The 20,345-nt window shown below is 41.1% G+C and overlaps 1 protein-coding gene across 1 annotated transcript in view; it reads right to left on the bottom strand.

The window, feature by feature from the left end:
• sorcs3a (sortilin related VPS10 domain containing receptor 3a) overlaps positions 1-19,663 on the bottom strand; it is a 278,556-nt gene extending 258,893 nt beyond the window's left edge. Inside the window, exon 1 of the mRNA XM_059329950.1 lies at positions 18,813-19,663. Coding sequence (XP_059185933.1) covers positions 18,813-19,499 — 687 coding nt within the window. The 5' untranslated portion in view covers positions 19,500-19,663. The remainder of the gene's footprint in view (positions 1-18,812) is intronic.
• Between the last annotated feature and the right edge of the window lie 682 nt (positions 19,664-20,345).

The following is a 20,345-nucleotide window of genomic DNA, read 5'->3' as shown; positions in this document are numbered from 1 at the left end:
AAATGCATGCAGATTCATCAGAAATATATACATTATAAACACATCTAAATTATTCAAGAACCATAATGAAATACAATATAATGTATTTCTTCACATGTACTTTTCTGAGGCCTCTGAACATTCAAAATAATCAAAGCAATATGTTTGGCTCTTACATCACAGCTTTGGTTTTTACCTTTCACAGCAAAAGCCCTCGACATATACACTGAATCACAGTGCTTACGAGAGGGAAATCGCTTAGATGCAACTCTTAAAAACAGCTCAAAGTACAAATGTTTAATTCATGCTACATTTAGTCATGTTTAATCACATTATATCAATTCAGTGTAATAAAATTGTTGCAAGTAACAATAGCTAACATTGCCACGCTAACTTGCTAATTCACCATAAGTTAAGTTGATTCACCATACGGCAACGGTCTCTCACATCTTGTCAAAAAAATCATACTAAAACATATTTAATGAATGTGCTGAACGTTGTTTTAATCTTACATTACCGAATGCATTAGTGTGATGGCTGGCATAGACAACTTACAAGTCATAGTAGCACATTATACTGACAAACAATGATACACACACATATATATTTGTGTGTGCGTGTGTGCTTCTTGATGTGAAAACACTCATTGAATTTGCACCAAAACTGCCATTACCACAACATGTTTAATAAGTAACCATTTTTTTGCTCATTTCACTAAAGTGCTAACTTGTGTATTTGCGTTGGCACAGTTTCAGTCTCATTTAGTCCCTGTTCTGAACCTGTTTGTGGATACGTTGCAGTAATTCAGTTCATTCGAGGATATTACCATCACTGGAAAGAATGAAATTACACATTAACTGTACTGAGAAATTAAATTGCTCCATTACCATGCGGAATAACAGGAAAGATTTTAATTTAGATTATTTCAAATTTCCACGCACAACTAGGTTGCAGTGCCTGCACAAACTTACATAATCATTTATTAAAGTGTATTTCCTCTGTCGACTTGTGACTCTCCCTTCTATGTGTCATTGATTTGTATGACCCGTCACCTGTCTCGCCTCCTATCAGCACTTTAATGCTCTGGGTGCCCATCACTCGGTGAGCAGGCGGGGGAGGTGACCGCGCTTCCTCTGACCTTTGAACTTGTGTTGACAACTCAGCCCGCCTCAAGTTGCAGGGGAGACTCATGCGTGTCTTGGTTGGCGTGACGATGACATGAGGAGTAATATCACAGGAATATATTGGAAGGCTTCTCCCACTCCTGTATTGACATTCTATCCACAGGAAAATAAGACATGGCAGAGAGTGTGCAAAATATGCCAATATTGTTCTGCTGTGATACATTTTACATGTGGATGGAAAATCCAGCACTATTGTTTCAATAACATTAACTAATCCCAATCATTCTGCACACTGTAACCTCCCTACAGCAGTAGATCTGCAATCTATAGGAGGGTCATTGCTTCAGTGATACAAGGGAATTGGTATTATATGTGTTTGAATGTCAACGGCAACATTTGTCACATCATCCCCTCTCTCTTTCTCCTTTCCTGTCACTCATGTCACAGGCAGCAAAGCATGAAGATCTTAAAATAAAACAGCCCAGAGATAGTGGAGTGGTAAATTCCACAGCTGGGGCCCCACTGGCCAAGGACGGAATCCCACCAGAACTTTCTTCTCCTGACTGACTCCTGTATTTGTTGAGCCATTGCAAATGAAAAAATAAAGACATTTTTATCTATTAAGCTAATTATACTTTTATCTCTGCTTCTTCTCTTCTGGAACATCATTATTTTTAGATAATGTAAAATCAGAATTTAGGCCATAAATGCTCTGGGAAGCGTGGATGTTGTGAAGGAAATTTGGTGTTTCCTGCATGGTGGGACATGAGGTAGGCGGCGACCTACTTGATATTCAAGACACAAGGCATTGTGGGAACTGACTCTGTGAACTTAACAATGATAACACCATGAGAGAGGGGAACATGTAGATATAAGTCGAGCGGTGTACGGGACTTTGTTGTACTGTAAAAGAGCCATTCGGAATTGTGCGGCGTATGGAATACGAATGTGCTAATAAAACTTGCTGAACAGAGTATAAAGTGCTTTGTGTTTAGCCAGCTCACCCATTAACTTAGTGCAGTTGTTAAAATTGCCACGACAATGTGCAAAGGAAAAGTTGATGGCTATCCGTCACTTAGATTTCTTGAGTAAAATGAATACAACTGTGTAGATCAACAACTAAAATGGCATGGCCACTAGTGATGTCCAAATGAAGATTCATGACCCATTTGTTCACCCCAGTAGATGGAACTCTTGATTAAAAAATAAAAATGCTCATGGAATTCAGTGTGCTTTCCACCCTTTCTTGAACAGAAAGTCTCATCCAGTGGCCTCTGAAAATAAAGAAAATGGCTCATGAAGCTTCAGTTCACTATCACTCGTGCACAAACAAAGACAGAAACATGCAAACACATTGTTTTTGGCAGATTTTTAAAGATGCACACACGTGTGGTTCAGTTTCATGAATCTCAATCATTGTGGAACTGGAGGCAACTGCATGATCCTGAAATCAAGTCTTTCAGGAAAGATAGCCATAAATGGATGGATCATAACTGAAACGCACTTCTACAGTTATGCCCCCTCCACCACTAATCAAATGATTGCGAATAAAGTAATTTCATAGGCTGCGTCACATTGGCAAGGTTCACCTTCATGTCGCCTGCAGCTACCTCAACTAAATACATGTGCATTTGTGGCCTGAAGCATGTGTGAGGTGCACACATACTCACAAATCTTTCTTCATTAAAACTATTTCAAGGGGTGCCCTGGTAGCAGTGGAAGACTCAGGGGACAGGTGCCAAAGAATTAAAAAGCGGCCCCAGCTGTATGTGGTGGGACACCAGCAAGCGGAAAGTTTCCAAGTGTACCACCCTATATGGCACTGCATTGCATCTACTTCATTTTAAAGCCACCCTAGAGTGCACTTCATCAAGTGTTCCCCACTTTTCACCTGTCCCTTTAAAAAAAGGCATTAAGAACGAAAAGAAAATCTTAAGAAAATGATTAAATACATTTGTGGGAAAAGGCATAGGAATGTTTTTTGTGCATATACAACCTTCATGCATCTTACTGTACAAAAATACCAAATTTCACATCCATAAGTGGAGATCAAAGGGTTAGAAGGACAAACAGACAGGCATAACCAACTGGGGAAAGGAATGAAAAATGTTAGCTGTCAAACCTTTCTCGAGTGAAAATAAATGAAATGACATATCAACCTGTGACCATTGCTCAGATTTGGCTCTCCATAAATTCCCACTCCTAGTGATGGCTATAACTAAATCTCCTTAAATGCAGGAAAAGGCTGCAGAAGTGAACAATCTTTACTAGCCGGATTATCTCTCTTGTAGCAGCCTGCTCCACAAATGCTTTTGTATCTGGTAAACCATGTAGCTCTAAATTCAATTAGGGCCACATAAACATTTTCATGTGTGGCAAGTGAGCTGTGAAAGGGCAGCAAACAGGCTCAGGCTGCAGCTGGGAGAGACGAGCAGGGCCTGATCTACTTCTGAGGAACAGAGGAGGGAACAGATTTGAGATGCTGCAGGAGATGCCCTGTAATATTTAGCATGCACTGAACTAGCTGCTTTGTGAGAGTCCAAGAGAGCGGCCGTGTCTTTTTATCACTCAGTGTATGGCTGCTGCTGTCATGCTTCCATCCATCTATCTCACTCTGTATTCCTCCCCCTGTCTCCTCTCATCACACACACACACACACACACACACACACACACACACACACAGTCAAAAAGTAAACAGCATATCTTTTAATTTCAGCCACTATCACGGGATCCTTTTATGTGAAAAAGAGCATGACATTTGTCTTTGCACGATTTGTCCAGTGGCATCCTTCCAGCTACACTCAACATATGAAACATGCAGCAAATTAATCATTTAGTATCTATGTGCATTGAAGCTGTACAGTGGCCACAGCTCTGAAGTAATGGTAATGAATAATCAGTGGTCTCTTTCTCTCGCTCTACTTCTCCCTCTGTCCCCCTGTCCTGCAGCTCATATTACATTTCATTATTCTTTAGGCTACCCACTCCCTCTAGTGATGGACAAAGGCACTGCCTAAGGAGCAGCCGGCAGGCAGGCAGGCGGCAAATGTGCGACCACAGGAATGACAGGAAGAGTCAGCCTCCTTCGCTACAGGCTGGATGCCTTGCCAGGCTGCCGGTGGGAAACACAGCGGTGCACTGAGAGGAACAGTTGTTTGACGAGAACACACAAAACAGTCACTTCCGCATAAAAATGACCGGCTGAGTACTAAGTGTTATGCTCTGTTTCAGGAAATGTGGTGGGCTTTAAGTGCAGGGAGGCAGAAAAATCTAAGAATCCAACAGGAACAAGCAGAGGACAAACACAAGTACACACACAGATGCACACAAACACACTTGATTAAACTGCTCTCCGCTGTGAAAAAGCATGTTCATTTGTATTTAAGTGGCGCAACGTGATAATTACCTGGGCTGGGTTTCTTCAGAGCTGCATGCTACTCTGTGGGTTCCCAACAAGCCCTAGTTTTCCTCGGCCCCCTCTCCTCTCATCCATCTCACTGGTCTGCATGATGTAGCGCTGCCTTCACTGGTGGCCCTACCTCTGCAAATGTTAATAATCATACACAGCCTCCACTTTCCCATCTGCATTCCAGGCACTTATCAGTGTGATATTGTCTTTGAATGATAAACGCTGTGAGCAAGAAAACAACCAGGTCAGTTGCTTTAATAACCCATCAGTTATTATGTCAGATTCTGAAGCCATGTGTTGAGAAAACAGAAAATTATCGCACTAAGAACCAAGCGGAGTTCATAGAAACACAAAGAGTATAATAGCTTACTCCAGAGCAATACACAGAAAAAATAAGTAGGAATTCAACTCACTGAACTGCATAGAATTCATAAAATTAAGTTGCTACAAAGCACTTTCCCAGTAACAAATTATTGCTTCAGTTTGAGTGGTCTCATTTGAATTTCATTATGTCTTTACACTGATGTTTAAGATCAGATAGGGACTGGAATGAGATCTATCCCCTTCAAGATAATTAATACCGCCAGAGTCTGGGCAGACCACACGGTGAAAATGGGGCATTATTCATAATTCATAAAATTTTATATAACTGACTTACTTTTGAAGATTACACAATAACATATTCATTGTTAAAGGGAGAGCCTTGGTCAGCCCAGACTACACAGACATTGTTGTATTGAAGGGCCAGACATGATGAACTGCCCCCCCGGTGCTTTGTCTGAGACAGGTTATGTAGTCGTTACTAGATTGCCACTGTGTAGTGGATCCAGGTGTTTCCTGAATACAGATGACGCCACTGTTGTTGGCATTTTACAGGTTTCGTCTGTTTTTTCTGTCGTGATTCTGCACATCTCCCAGATGAAAAGGTCAAGCCTAAGCTAATGTTCCTGCTATCATACTGTGACAGCTCTGGGATAATGTGTGATAATTAAAAGGGCTTTGGCATATGGCTACTATCGCTAACATGCTGTGTGAGTCAATGGGAGCCATTTGTGCCTTGTGTGGGGGGGAAAATAGAGAAAAATAAATGCCAATGTGAATGGGAATGCACCAGGAAAATGTAACAAGATCCAGTGCTAGGCTAGGTTAACATATGGCAAAAAAAGGTAATGATCCGCCACCGAACACCTGGCTACAAATGGTTATGTGTTAGCAAGATTGCATACTTATGCATCCAGAGAACACAACATTGGCATGTCATTAGTCATTAGTCATTAGTTTCTCTCCATCTGACGGAATCAAAGTGTAATATTCATCTTACTTTCAACTGTGTCTTGATTTCTCCTAAAAATATATTTTGCAAAATGTTCAACTTTCTTCTAGGGCTAGTTGGTGTCTTTGTCATTTAAATTTTTGATAAACTGCTTGTCTACAGGGAATGACGAGAGTAGTGAGAGTGAACCAAACATTAAAAGTTTTGATTATAAATCAGAGCAAGAGCTAAAAGAAGATAAAAAGCTAAAAAGCAGAATAGCTAATTTAATTAATTCTAATCTATCCTGTCGTTTTAATATTACTACACCCTTAAATATTGCGGTTATTGCTCATTTTATGCCATTGATGAAAATTAGGTTGTAGCTTGAGGTCTACCTAACTGTTTAGATAGATGCTGTTTCTCTGAAACAATGTTGCTCTGATGACTTATTGACACAGGAACAACCAATCTATGAATATCTTTCCAACTTTACCGAACACAAAAAGTTGACTGAAAAAAAAAAAAATCAATCCTCTTCCGTACACTTTAAACATTATAACAGTAATTTGTTGTTTATTGAGGTGGGTCTGCATGACTTGTTATGAGTTCATAGATTCCAAATACATGACCATTCTTCTGATTTATGCTTAGACACAGAGAACACTTCCACCAAAGGAGCTTAATTAATTTTTAATGATTCATTGTCAGATGTGGGCACAAATGGGTTAATGTAAAAAACCTTGATAAATGCAGGCTTTTTTAAACCACAAGAAAATACAGCACCCAAAAAACCCTGCTGTAGCTGAACTGTACCTGCCTTATTTTCACTGTAGCCTGAAGGCATATGACACACCAAGAAAGATACTGAGCGCCATTGATTGTAAAGGCCCACCATCACTCTCTCTATGACAGGACTGGGGCAGCAGTGCTGCTACGTTCACCTGAGAATTGTTTGGATTTAGAAGGTCTGAGCTTCTACTTTGGGCAAGAAATACAGGTTTGTGATGACTAAAATGTACTTTTGATCAACAATTGACAGTGCAATAGAAGTGAATATTCAAGAGGCCTCATTACAACCACTACAAAAAAGGTGATAAAGTGTTACATTAAAAAAGAAACAAGCCCTCGTTGATGCTGCCTTTTATGTGCTGCTCTCAGCACGACGAGCCATACTGCAGAAAATCACTGTGCTGTTGACGCAGGCAAAAAGAGGCTCACAAGCTGGAGCACGTAAAAAGTGTCAGACTAAGGGTATTTATTTAGTTACACGCCTGTTACCACTCATTACTCAATATTACGGCTTGTATTCAGTACAACCTTAACTCAAAACTCCATGAAGAAAATGCGAGAACAAACAGAGGAAGTGGGGAAATGAGCAGTGAGGGTCGAAGTGGGGCCACTTGGGGATGGCTTTATTACAGCAGCAAGAAAAAGACAGATTATTTAGCTGTCGAGGTTAATGTAAAGTAGAGGAGACATCAGCGCTTTCTTTTTCATTATGGGCCGCTGTTTATGATTATATATTCATTTGTAGCCTGTTTTTGCTACAGTGTTGTGTTTCGACTTTTATTTAGTTGATGCGAACAAATTACCCACTGAGGAAATGAATGAACTTTTTGAACTCAAGCTTTGATGACAACTCTTAATTCAGTGTGCTTAATTAGGGTTTTTTTCATGGCAACTTACATCCATTAACAGCATAAACACATACAGTATGCAGTATGCACAGATCTTGTACTCATGCACACAAACGCGCGCAATTGCAAAAAGGGGGGGGGGGGTCTTGAAAGATCTTAAAAGCAATCTTCAGCTGAAACAACACATCAAATACCATTTGGCAGATATTTTCCCTTCATCCAGAAACCTCTGTAATGTAATCAATGGCAACAGTGATGAAATAAATGCTATTTTTGTTAAACTACATTTTTCAATCTCCATTTAAAGTCCACTTAAATAAGACCAGCTGTCGTCGAACCATTCCACAAACTTTTTCCTTTCCTGACTGCTTTAAAGGATCCATCTTGGCCTAAAGCAACCCTTTTGTGCTGAACAATGTGGTGTTAATTTAACTTGCAAAACATCATTATAACAGTAGCAGAAGTAGTGGAGGGTCTCGGAGTAAGCAAATAATATCAGTTAAACAGCCTAATCTTTCTTAAGTTTGCTCACATTTGCTACCACAAGAAACTCGCCACACCAGACCGTATAAGGCTGTAGCAGAAAACCCTGAGTGCTTTGAATTGAACAAGAGTGCCTTTCATTATTTATGAATGTTCATTTTTTAGGTGGAAAATGGTGTTATTTCCTCAGTTACATAGTGTCTCTTTGAAATTTGAGCTTGACAACTCAATTTTGAGTTCTGACTCTCTGCATGTAGACTGGGTTACAAAGCGATCCCGCTGTCTATTTTGCAGAGGCACCATTGCTGATTCCAGGACGCAGCACTGCCCAAGATGATCGTGACCCGTTTAAAGCAATACAAATAAGTATTTTCCCCCCATAGCAGAGTAATAATGGGTGAAGCCAAGCCATTTCCAGTGGTCACTCAGCACTATGGATGTAGGTCTGGCTGTGCAAGACCAGCCTCTGTCTGAAACGCTCAATTTTAGTGTCCTTAAGCCCCCCTTTCTAAAAGCCTAGTCTGCTCTGATTATTCAGCGGTTCTAGGTCTTCCACATCTGCACCAGAGATACTATATTATGAAAAATGATGCATGACAAGCTGCTGTAATGGTATGAAATAGTAAACACTTCCTGTCTCCAGTGGACATGTTTGACATGTTGTGATTGTCAAGGATGATGAGTTTAATTGTCCTTTCTAACTGCTTACATAGCTAAACAGCAGCATTATCAATATAAGTCTGCAAACGTAGTTGACACAAGCCCAAAAATTTGCCTCAACACTAGCCAAGTTATCTGCTATCTGCTATTTGTTGCCAGATCTCACAATAGTTTGGATGAAGCTAAGGCTTCTGTGTTTCTAGATCTCTCAAGAGTGTGTTGCTGACAAAGAATGATCAATGACCAAGTGGATTTTCTGCCATTTTGGTGTCTGAATAATCAAAAGATTTGAGTCTTGTGAAAAAACAGGCCACAACATCCCTGTCTGAGCAGTGAAGCAAACCTGGAAGTGCCTTAAACCTGCATTCTTTCAGGGGTCGCAAAAGAACTCCGGTCCAATCCATCTCTGTACAAAATGAGACTACTCCTCACTTGATTTATAACTTCAGAAAAAAAACTTTTGGCAACATTATGGTGTCAATCGCTATATTCAAGTCTTCTCAAATACAATATGATGTTGATTGTGTGAATAATGGTCCAATTTAGAAGAAAATAGACAAAAAATCAGGGTATTGTTTGGGGCGTGGCTACCTTGTGATTGTCAATCAGGATAGAAGAGAAGCAAAACAATGCGTATCCACGGCACTGTGTACATCTAAATAGCCGTGAACCTCATTTGCCATGTTTTCGTCTCATCACTTTTATCCCGTTTTCAAAGAACAAACATGCCGGCGTACATAAAGCAAGATGGCGACAGCAGTAGCGCCGAACTCAATGATTCAAACCACAGGCACAACCAACCAATAGATGACGTCACAAAGACTATGTCAATTTGTATTTACAGTCCATGTGAAAAAAAAAAATTTATAAGGTGACTCTGGGGTGAATCTCTGTAATAGTCTGTGCTCACATTGGCTTCTCTGATTGCAATTAATGACACAGGACATGCTGCTAGTCTCGTATAGGGGAGGGACAGTGGCAAAATCCATGTGACACAGATACTGGACCTGACAATGACATGTAATGGCACTTTATATCTATCTATTTATAGTATAGCTCCAACCTCACAACCTTACAGAAGTCCTGACGGCTCGAAAAACAGCATAGGGTCTGTCTGTTTGCATTTCTCGATGGTTTGAGTGTTTTCATACTTTCACAGTTTTTATATAGCACCTAGACCTGCTTTATAATCTTTATAATCATACATAAATGTTTCAACACATGTCATCCAGCAGGAGCTGGCACTTTGCATTGCATAACACATGTTTCTACAGTATATAGCATGAGTGTATACCTCTATAATGCCTTAGTGGGAATTAAATGCCACAGGCTGGCAGTGTTAGTGTCTCTGCTAGTCATTGTTTAACTAAAGGGCTTGTTGGTGATACCTCTGCCTGTCTCACTCTGTACAGTATTTTCATCAGCAGGATCATATGATAGCACTGTACTTTCTGTTCCAGTGGAAGCTCCACCCTCACAGAAAACACCTATAAAAGAGCATGAGGATTAAAAATTCATTGATATCCATGACCACTCACACTCTCCTTTATAAGGCAGGCTTATTTTAGTACCGCACCCGTCAAGCAATTCAAACAACTCTTACGGCGTCATTAAAATTTTAAAAGCAGCTCAGCATGGAGCATCGAGGATGAGTAAATAAGAGACAATTACTGTGTTTGATAGAAATGTAATGCGGTTCCCATTCAAAGGAAGTAAGCGCAAACCTTGGGGAGAGGAAAATGACTTATAGCTGGTTGAGGAATGATTTATTTAAAGGGCACTTTTCAAGCTGAGTTCCACGCCAGATACTATATGGACAGTCTGAAGTTCAGTCACGTACGGCGGCTGCTGGAGTGTTTTGTGCAGCTTGAGAGGGGTATTAACAGGAAATAGAAATCCAAAATCATGAGCATCTATCTCCCACCGCCATCAATGAGCGATGCTCACACAATCTGTTTGGTAATGGGGGGATGTTTAAGCAGGTTATTACCATTAAAATCCAAATAGAAATAAAGAAGCAGACCTGATTGTAAAGTTAATGCAGCGTGGACCCATTTTACAGCCACTTTCAATCTCTCATAGATAAACCAGTAGATCACTTTAATTAGACAATGTGTTAATTGACTGCAGGTCCTGGGGTGTTATGTGTCAACATTAGTCTCCATCAGTGACAACCTCCCCCAGGCACGACACCATTCACTCCGAGAGTGAGACGTGATACTGAGAATGATTGAGGGCGTGTGTATGTGCATGCGTGCAACTTTGTGTCTGCCTGTGAACAAGTGTGTCTCCGGGTGCCTGCGATTGTGTCTATGTGTGACCTAGTAGAGACGTATCAATGCTTGGGAGGGACAGTGCCTGCTGAAGGAGAGCAGAGAGAAAGAGAAAAAAGCAAATAGAGGGCAGAGCGAGAGAGAAACACAGCGTGCGGTCGCTTCACTGTGGTCTGACATTATTACGTGCTCATCGCCTGGCCGCTCTCCTCGGCTTGTCCGTGTTTGGGAAATGGCAAGGGACATCAACATTACAAGGTATCGCACTTGGCTCAGAAAAAAATGTGGATAAGGTCAAGATGCACTGCGCCTCTGGGACATGGAGGTCTCAAACGTAAAGCTTGATATTCCTTAAATCAATTCATGGGTGTTCAAAGTATACTTGGTGGGTGGTCCCTCGCATTCTCTGGGTCCCCCAGATGGAAGGCATTTAATAAAATAGAAATGAAATGAAATTAAATGTGACACAGGGGTGTACAAATGTAATTAACACACATAGACTTACACACACTTCTCTCTACCTCACACTCACAGATAATGTCAGCACCTTGTACTGCCGAACAGGATCAGTGGCCAAGCGTATGATTATACTCAACTCTCTGAAGTCGTAGCGAGGTGGCTTCCATCAGCGCCTCAGCCACTGTGGCAATCATACAGGAAACATAATGAGGCCATTAGGTTTGGCGAACGCAGCCTTAAAGCCTCTTGTCTGACCGGCTGGGTTTCTACTATGCACGTGCTCACAGCTTCAAAGCTTTTAGCAGCTTGATGTGATCCAAGATTCGCGTTGTGCTGCAGCAGCAGGTGCAATGCATCCTGATTGGATGGCTTCCTGAATGGCTTCCTTAATGTGGTGGGGTTTCGGAGCCGAGCGCTTAGGAGAGTTTTAACATTATGTGACACTTTTAAGTGCATCCAGTGACCTTCAACAGGAGTTATAAAATGTAATCTCAAATTGTGCTGACCTAGTTTACTTCAGGTAAAAGGAACACGCTGTTTTTTTGTGTATGCAGTCATGCAGGTTAGAGGTTTTTGATAGCTTTGTGTTTGTCTGATATTCAATGCTTGAATTTTGCACTATTTTTGTAGTTACATTTCAAATGATGGCTAGCTCTACTGTTATTTCTGCCCACACAAAACCTTTGTAAGCAATAACTGCTTTTTATTCTGCAAGGCTAACATCTGCACTATGCGTTAAGGTATCCAGAAATGAAATACGACCTCCCATACATTACATGACTCATCCTACACATAGAATTCGAAAGCTTAAGCATGCAGTGTGAGCTCTAAGTGAGAGAACATGCTTTTAAAACCACACTGCATGAAATCAGGAGGTCAAGAGTGAGCTTCTGCCCAACCCTGACTGTTTGGGAACTGCAGCCAAGAGTTTAGCTCTTGAGGCAAGTCAAGACAGATTCTCCATTCATGTTTTGTGGCACATGGCTTCTTGCCACGACATCATACTTCCAATGTAAAAAAACAAAACAAGGGACAGGAAACAAATTTGTAGACACCAATTAAAGGAGAGGACAGAGATCGAGGGATAAGAGAGAAAAGTCCTGCAGGGTTACATTATTAATGATATTCTCATTTTTACCCCTCTTTCTTCCACCACAGCAGAGGGCCACCAGGGTAGTGAGAGAGGGGAGGAAAGAAGTGACTTTATAATGTATTACCATCAGTAATTTAGGCTGAGTAGTGAGATAGGCTGATGGAAAGTGAGTGGGAACAAGACCTGCCCTGACATCCTAAATCATATCCCCGGGCTGCAGAGACCTGGTAGGAAGTACGACACAAGGCCCTGTCCTTGTTGGAGGGTCTCTGGGCTCTTATTATACACTATGGGTGGTGCATGTGATGACCATGGCATACAAATAACAGCCAGTCAAGTTGATACAGTATTCTACAACATCATGTTTGCAGGATATAAACTTTTATCAAATAGTGGCGGTGCGAGAATATCTCAAATGGGGGGTGTCCAAGCTGGGGCAACATACGATTCAAGGTGTACCAAATATAATCCTCCAGCTCCAGCTATACAGATGTTCAAGGTTTGAAGTTTATAAGGGCTCAGATTATCATTTCCTCCTAAAACTTTACAACAGGTCATTTATCACAGTGAGATCAAGTTTCAAACAATGGTTCCCCTACAACGAGATAATCCTATCTGTAGAACTAGTGAAGAGAAAATTAAGCTTCGGGAAGCATTTGCTTTATTTTTTTTTTAAACACACTGGCAGTCTTGGCTTAGAAAAAAGACTTTAGCAATGGCAATTGAGCGTGTTTTCAGCCCTTTGTTGAACAAAGAGCGTCATCTAGTGGGCTCCGTAAATAAAGCAAATGTTTGACGAAGCTTTGTTGTCCCTTCACAATGTAGAACCCAATTTAAATCAGATACCTTTAGGTCAGAGGTCAAGGGACTCCCATGAATATACTATGCCAGTATATATTTCTCACCAACACAGCCTTAATATGCACGGTTATTTCGCCACCTTCCCAACGAAATATCATGACATGGTTGGAAACACAGAATGCCTTAGGTCATCTAGATTCATATGTTCACTATAGCCTGAAAACAGAGCCACTACAGACTTTTGAAGACTACCATGTTCAATATCACAATCATCCCCATTAGAACTGCCATTGCTACCAAAACAGAAATCACCTAACAACCCGTTTTAAAAAAAAGACGTCCTCCAAAAAGTAATTCAGCTTTAAATTTCTTCTACATGCGGTATGGATCATCTTTGCTGCATGACATTTTTTACCTTCACATACCACTATTGAAAGTCTGCATGTGTTCCTCTGGCCCTGAAGAGGGACTGGTGAATTTCAAACACACACAGCTTTATCGATGACTTGCCAGATATGAGTGACCTGTCCCTGCATGAGTTCTCATGACTATAAAAAAAAACACTCAAGTCGAGCTCATACTACAAAAGACAAAGTGGCAGAGTGGCACAGTATTTTTTTTTTAAAAACATAAAAAAAACAGAACAATGTTTGTTCATTTTTCTGAACCTTTTTTTAACTCTTAAGGAGCCCAGCATCATCAGTGACTGTCTTTAAGAGGCTGTGTCATGTGTGGAATAATTCCAATTCAAGGCTATAACTTGAATGTCCATTTTAAAAGGGGTCTCTTGACCTCTAAACTCAAGAATGAATGAAAACTGAATGACACCCCCCTTTATATTAAAAACATGCAGTTTGGGCTGAAAAAAAAAACATGAAATTCTTCTCATACAGTACAAATTTGGGATTTCTGCATCAACAGTCTTAGAATTGCATACATTGGGTATGACTGTAAAGCTGAGACACATGATGTATGGCTTTCCTAGGTATATTGACAAAAAGCGGGTTTCTGAGCAGATTCCACAACAGAAGTGCTTACTTTTCCTTCTTTCCTTCTTTCCGTCTTGTGTCTAAATGTGGTATTTTGGAGGGATTTTTGACCCTTTTAATCAATTTTCGCATGGTCAAAAATGGTTAAACTTTCCTCAAATCTGTTTAATAAATAAAACTTGCTGCAAGAACTTATAAACATAATTGAACATAAGAATGGCCACATGCTTCCATAATTACGTTCTAAAGCCTAACGACATTTGGAAGGGCTTAAAGAAACATTAATTGCAGATGCTGTCTGGATGAAATCTCATGGTTTCTTTAGATGAGTGTTTCAAGATACCACTAAAAGAGGCACTGCTAGTGCTATCCATTTTGTATTCAATCTGTCAGTCACAATGCCATTATGCTCATGACTGCGGAGGGTGGAGGGATTACACAGCCTCAAAGATACTTCAGGAAATAACTTGTCACTTTGCTGTAGGGATGCTTCATTGGATTTATGCCCATGAAAATAATAAATGACAGTTAGACTCAACATTGCTTCTTCTACATTCTCAGTTAATATCTAAGGTTAAGGCTTCAACATAACCTGCGTAAGCCTGAGGCAGAGACATGAAGACACATACAACGACAGACAGAAAGAGAGGCAGGGCAGCGGGGGCAGAGACAGCTAGTCGGACAGGTACAGAGAGACAGTGAGAGTGCATTAGCCTTGTGTACACGCCTCAGAGGACACACCATTCCCCCCCAGGGAACCCACAGCAGTGGCAAGTCCTCCCAGAGGTAGTCACAGTACAAGACACGGCCCACCAATCTGGCTGGAATAAGACTGAGAAAGTCTCTAGACCAAAGAGGTTGTGAATGTATGGCTGATTTTGGGGCAGCCAACCAAACAGCGGAGCAGTCAGCCAGCTGAGGTTCATTTACATTTATATGCTAGGCGTTTAGTCCAGAAGAATTAAATGGTTGAGCAGGTACGAGGCTAAAACCTTGGCTAAAGGTCAGTGGAATTGGGTACATCTCACTCAGGGCTGAGCATTTCTAGCAATAAATGTGGAATCAACAAGTTCTTCAAACTAAATGACAAAAAGTGTTTGCTATTGCCTGGAAAAGTCAGCCCATATGAGATATTTCTTATCTGGCACCTCTTTGGTCATTTTTTGGTTAAGTTTAGTGAACTGAAATACCTGGCTTAAGGTAGGGGAGTGCTTGTGGTTATGGTTCAGTGAAGGTTGGTCGCAAACAGTGGTCTTTATGTCAGGCGCTCTGCAACTTCATTCCTTAGGAAAACCATCCTTGCCATCCCAACCACAGGTTGAGCGATAATTGAATAAAATGTATTCTCTTCCAGTTGAATCACTTCCTGATGAAATTATATATTTAGATATCATGACACACAGTGACATCATCATTGACAATAACAAACACCTATAAGTCAAATTTCTCAGAAGATCAGATGTGCAATATTTTCAGTAAATAGCATTTGAAGATTGTGGATTTGTTTTGAAATCACACTTTACATTACCATTTAGTTAAATGTGATTAACAAACTGGACTCCAACTGGTAACCCTCCAGTCACAAGCTTCTCCAACCTTTAAAATCCATTAAAATCCCAGAATTCAATAGTGCATACAGCTCAGGACAGGGTTCTCTCTGCAGAATAATGCTGGAGAATATGTATGTTTCACTTGGAACCCACGAGTTAAAATACATGAGTAGTGTGTTTCCAACAACAGTGTGCTGGATGTTACACCAAAGAATTCTATTATTGTGGGCATTAGAGCCTGACTGCTCCTGGGTTCTTTTTGGCCATTGCCGATACAGATAATAGGGAGTAAAAATATGTAATATTGATATATATTCGATAGATTCCTGTATATAGACATCTAATATTACACTCCCTTCTGCTGGTAATTGTCTTTTTTGTGTTGCTTTATAGTTAATTATAAGGTGAATGTTATCTGACCATCTTTGTAAAAAAAAAAAATCCTATTGGCATATATCAGACAACATATTTGCTGATACAAATATATTGGTGATAGAGCAGCTGATAAAATGTGATATATTGGTTGTGCTGTAATGGTAGTGTAGTGTAGTTAAATCAGACTACTCTCGTGTTGTGATTACTCTCTATCTGTGAGGATGCATGTAAACATAGTCGTGTACTGATAGAAATATTCATTTTTTTCTCCATTATTTCACTTAGTTTGTACTAAAGTGCTTTACAGAATAACAAAATACTTTTCATTTGTCAAGTATTTAATTGATGCAGAATTATACAAATATAGGCTTTACCGTGTGTTTATTACATATAGACTATTTATTTATTGAATTATCAGAGAACGTGCTACATTTTTAATTTTTATTATCAAGATGTGAAATTATGTTTATCAGGACAGACAATTTTGGTAATATCATCCTGCCATAGTTTAGCTATGATATAATGATTTGTTTGGCAGTGTGGCCTTTATTTGATAGCTGACAGTGTGGAGGCTGACAGAACGGATGTCGTGCAATAAATGACCCCAAATGGAATAGACCCAGCGGTATTTATGTTCTGTGGTAAAGGTCGTAACCACAAACCAACAGGGTGCCTCAGCTAGTTTTAAGTGTCTGTCCTCACCAGAAAAATGACAATATTGGTTGTGTGGCTAGTCTCTGCACAGTCTGATGGAAAATCAAGCAGCCCACAAAGTGACAGCTAGAGTTAAGGTGACTGAGCCAAGCTGGTCATCCATCCAGCCAGCTAGTCATTCTGTTAGCCAGCCACTCACTCTTACTCTAACTTAACTACAGCTGCAGTTAAGTTAGAGGACTTCAAGCTCAATCTCCCTGCTCTACCACTCCATTCATCACCAGAACAAGCCCCAGCAGCCGATGAAGATTAAGTAGCAGATCTCGTCTCTTGAGGATGCTCTCGAGGCCAGGCCTGATATCCCTTATTTTGCCACGAAAGAAGAAAAGACTTTCAAACAGAGGCCTCAGTCTTCAAGATAATTATTAAAGATTTAAAGCTGAGGGGCAGCGGCAGAAAATAACCTCCTCACCCTCTCCATCCAGTGCACACTCATGCAGTCACACATACACAAATATGCGCACACACAAACATGTTCCTCACACAGCGCCTCAGTCTTCACTGCGGGATAAAAAACAAGTTCATGCACCATGTCATAATCAGCTCAGACAAGACTGAATATGTGGGATTTTTTTCCTTTTTTTCAGATGGAATAAAGCAAGAGGAACAGCCACAACAACAAATTAAGCTTGTGAAACCACAAAGAAGAGCCCATCGGCTCCCTGAGCTTACATGGTTGTGTAAATGACTTTGATTCATTTTGTCTCATTATTCTCTTCCTATGAGGGCCCTCTTGTGTAAGAGGGGCAGGATTTTCATCCATTTTGTATGCAGAATGGGCTTGAATGTGGTCAGTGTCATTTTAGAGATGAGTAAGTGTTAATATTTACTGCTGCTGTAAGGATTTATACATTATGGCAGCAGGTTGCTACTGACTTTGACCTGAGCAGTTGTGCTGTGACACTCAAAGGACTACATGTTGTCCTTCTGCACTCACACAGCAAGGGAACCTCTTGAGATTCCAATCTGAGAATAAACGTTTTCACTCTTAAACGGAGCACCTGGTATTCTTAAGTATTTTTAATGCAGTTCTGTCATAAAATTGGGCAAATAAATTTTTAAATTGTGATAGCTGATAAACAACTGGTTGGAATAACGTAAAAATATATTTTCCTTTAATTTCTATATTATATGTCAGTGCTGTCATGATCCTACAATTTAGTGCAACATTTAAACCCTCAGTTCATGTCATTAGGCAGCATTGTTTCAAGGAGGCGCACTTCTCCTGTTCAGGATTAATGCTGATGGGGGTTAGTACCAATCTCTCGAATACTGAACACCCCTGTCTGATGCCTTTTTATTTTCAATAATAAAGACTGTTTGAATATATCTTTTTTTATTTTTATAAATAGGTCCTAACCCGTTTATAAAGCTTCTTTTTGGGGGTATAAGCTGTTACAGATGAGAAATGCCTAATCTAAAGAATTTAAGGGCTTATTGGAGATTGAGCAATAATTTATGACTCCCTCCTTCCCCAATCAATTAGTTTGGATGAAAAACCTCGCATCATTAGGGAGGAATGAATCATGCATTAGCATATCTCAAATTCGGCGCAAATAAATCATAAAAAAATAAATCCCACTAATGTTATAAATCACAGATATGAGAGTCAGAACACACGGCTCTCAGACCATGCATGGACAGAGACACGTGTAGGTGTGAGGATAACGTGGTAAAACAACAAAACAAAGGCCATAAGAGAGAGGGGGTTCCGTGCGTAATTGCTGGCAGAGTCAAAGGTCGCGACCGATTACAATTCACAGTCGCTGCACAAGTCTGGCATTTAGGGAACAGTGTGCGTTGGTGCGCATCTGTAGCTTCCAGTGCACCTGTTAACAGGGACGCACAACTCAGCGGCACGGCAGAGCACAAAGTCTCAGCTCTGTGCGTCACGGAGTTTTTCCCCCTAGCTGCGCAATATACCCCACTCCTCATGTGGAATGTGGAGTTGTGGAAAGCAACAGAGTATGGACAGAGAAGGAGGGGGGGAACAAATCATGGTTACTTACGCTGCTGTTCTGTCCAGACCAGTACACCACCGCGTGGTTATGCGCAGAGTCCCCCGTCAGAGAAAAAGTGCTGCTGGTGAGTTTGGGCTCATCCTGCCGGTTATTCCCTCTCCCTTCATCCCTGTTCCATCTGAACTCGGACCTGCCCTGCTTGTGTCCGTCAAACAATGAGCCCCGATCCTCCGGAGCGCCCGCGTCCACGCCGGTCCAGCCGGTCCGCCCGCTCTCACTGAACTCGGCAAACTCAGGACCGCTTCTCTTCGCTCTCCGGAGCGCAGCACCCTCACCCTCCCCGGGCTCCCCTGCCTCATCACTGCCGCGGTGACTTTTCCCGCTGGACCCCGGTGCATCTTCCTTTGCACTAACTCCATCCGGACTGACATCTTGAGGGAGCTGGGGGACATCTTCGACAGAAACGCCTGTCTCGCGGTCGTCGTCGACTCCAGTATTTTGGTCGGTAACCCCGAGTTCCCTAAACTCTACTCGGATGTTTTTTAGGGTGCCCGGCTCCTCTGTCGGGTCAGTGCGCATCCCCAGCTGTAATTCCTCCAGGTGAAGTTGAACTGGCGACGTGCAAGATGCGCAAGTTATCTCCGCCTTGGCATTTTGTAGGGTATGAGCGGTTATCATCACCCAGATACCCAGAGATAAGTGCAAGCCTGGGCACAAGCCAGCCCAAGTCTCCATCGCTGACAGAGATTTGGGGGTGAAGGACCGTTGGAGACCTTATCCGACACCTTAACTCCCTTCTCTCAGGTCGATATGGAATAACTGGCGCCTCGATTGTCCGTCTGGTATTTTGGGGGGAGAGAAAAGTGCTCTTCAGCGAAACTGTTCACGTCCAAGGATCTTTGGTCGGGAAAGCCACCACACAGGAGGGAGGAGCTGTATCGCAGCCAGCTGCCGAGTGTGCGCCCGGAAGAGACAGTTAGAGAGAGAGAGAGAGAGAGAGAGAGAGAGAGAGAGAGAGAGAGAGAGAGAGAGAGAGAGAGAGAGAGGAGCTGTCCCTGGTGCTGAGTCTCCCTCTGTTCTTGAGGTACTTTAGATCTTTGCAACGCAAACTAGTCCCTGTATGGCACATGCCATATCATGGTCGAAAAAAGACATGTGTATTAAATAGCCTAACATTTTTCTTATATTATATATTTTCTTCTTATGTTTTATTTTCTCGGCTGTTTTCTAATTTTACATGTTCATGAAAGTAACCAGCATTAACAAAATGAATTAATAACTGATATATATTTCCATTGTGATATGTTTGGGAGTGATTGCCTAATAAAAATTTGAGAATATATACATTTTATCTGCCAAAAATTAGTCACATTGTCACTATCATTTCATGGAAAGAGGTAAAATAAATGTTATTCCAACGTTATGGGCAACCGTGTATTTCCTATACACTTCAGTTTGTTGGGTTTTAGTTTATTTTTTTGTGTTGCATTTACATTATGTGCAATTATGTTCACTAAGTCCTCTGATAATAAACTATATTAAAAATGTGCTTACTTTAAAAAAATGCATGCCAGGACAGCA

The sequence above is a fragment of the Centropristis striata genome, chromosome 1, assembly GCF_030273125.1.
Source record: "Centropristis striata isolate RG_2023a ecotype Rhode Island chromosome 1, C.striata_1.0, whole genome shotgun sequence".
In the NCBI taxonomy this organism is placed as follows: domain Eukaryota; kingdom Metazoa; phylum Chordata; class Actinopteri; order Perciformes; family Serranidae; genus Centropristis; species Centropristis striata.
The sequence above is the reverse complement of the archived record's forward strand: the minus strand, read 5'-3'. Positions and strand labels throughout refer to the sequence as shown.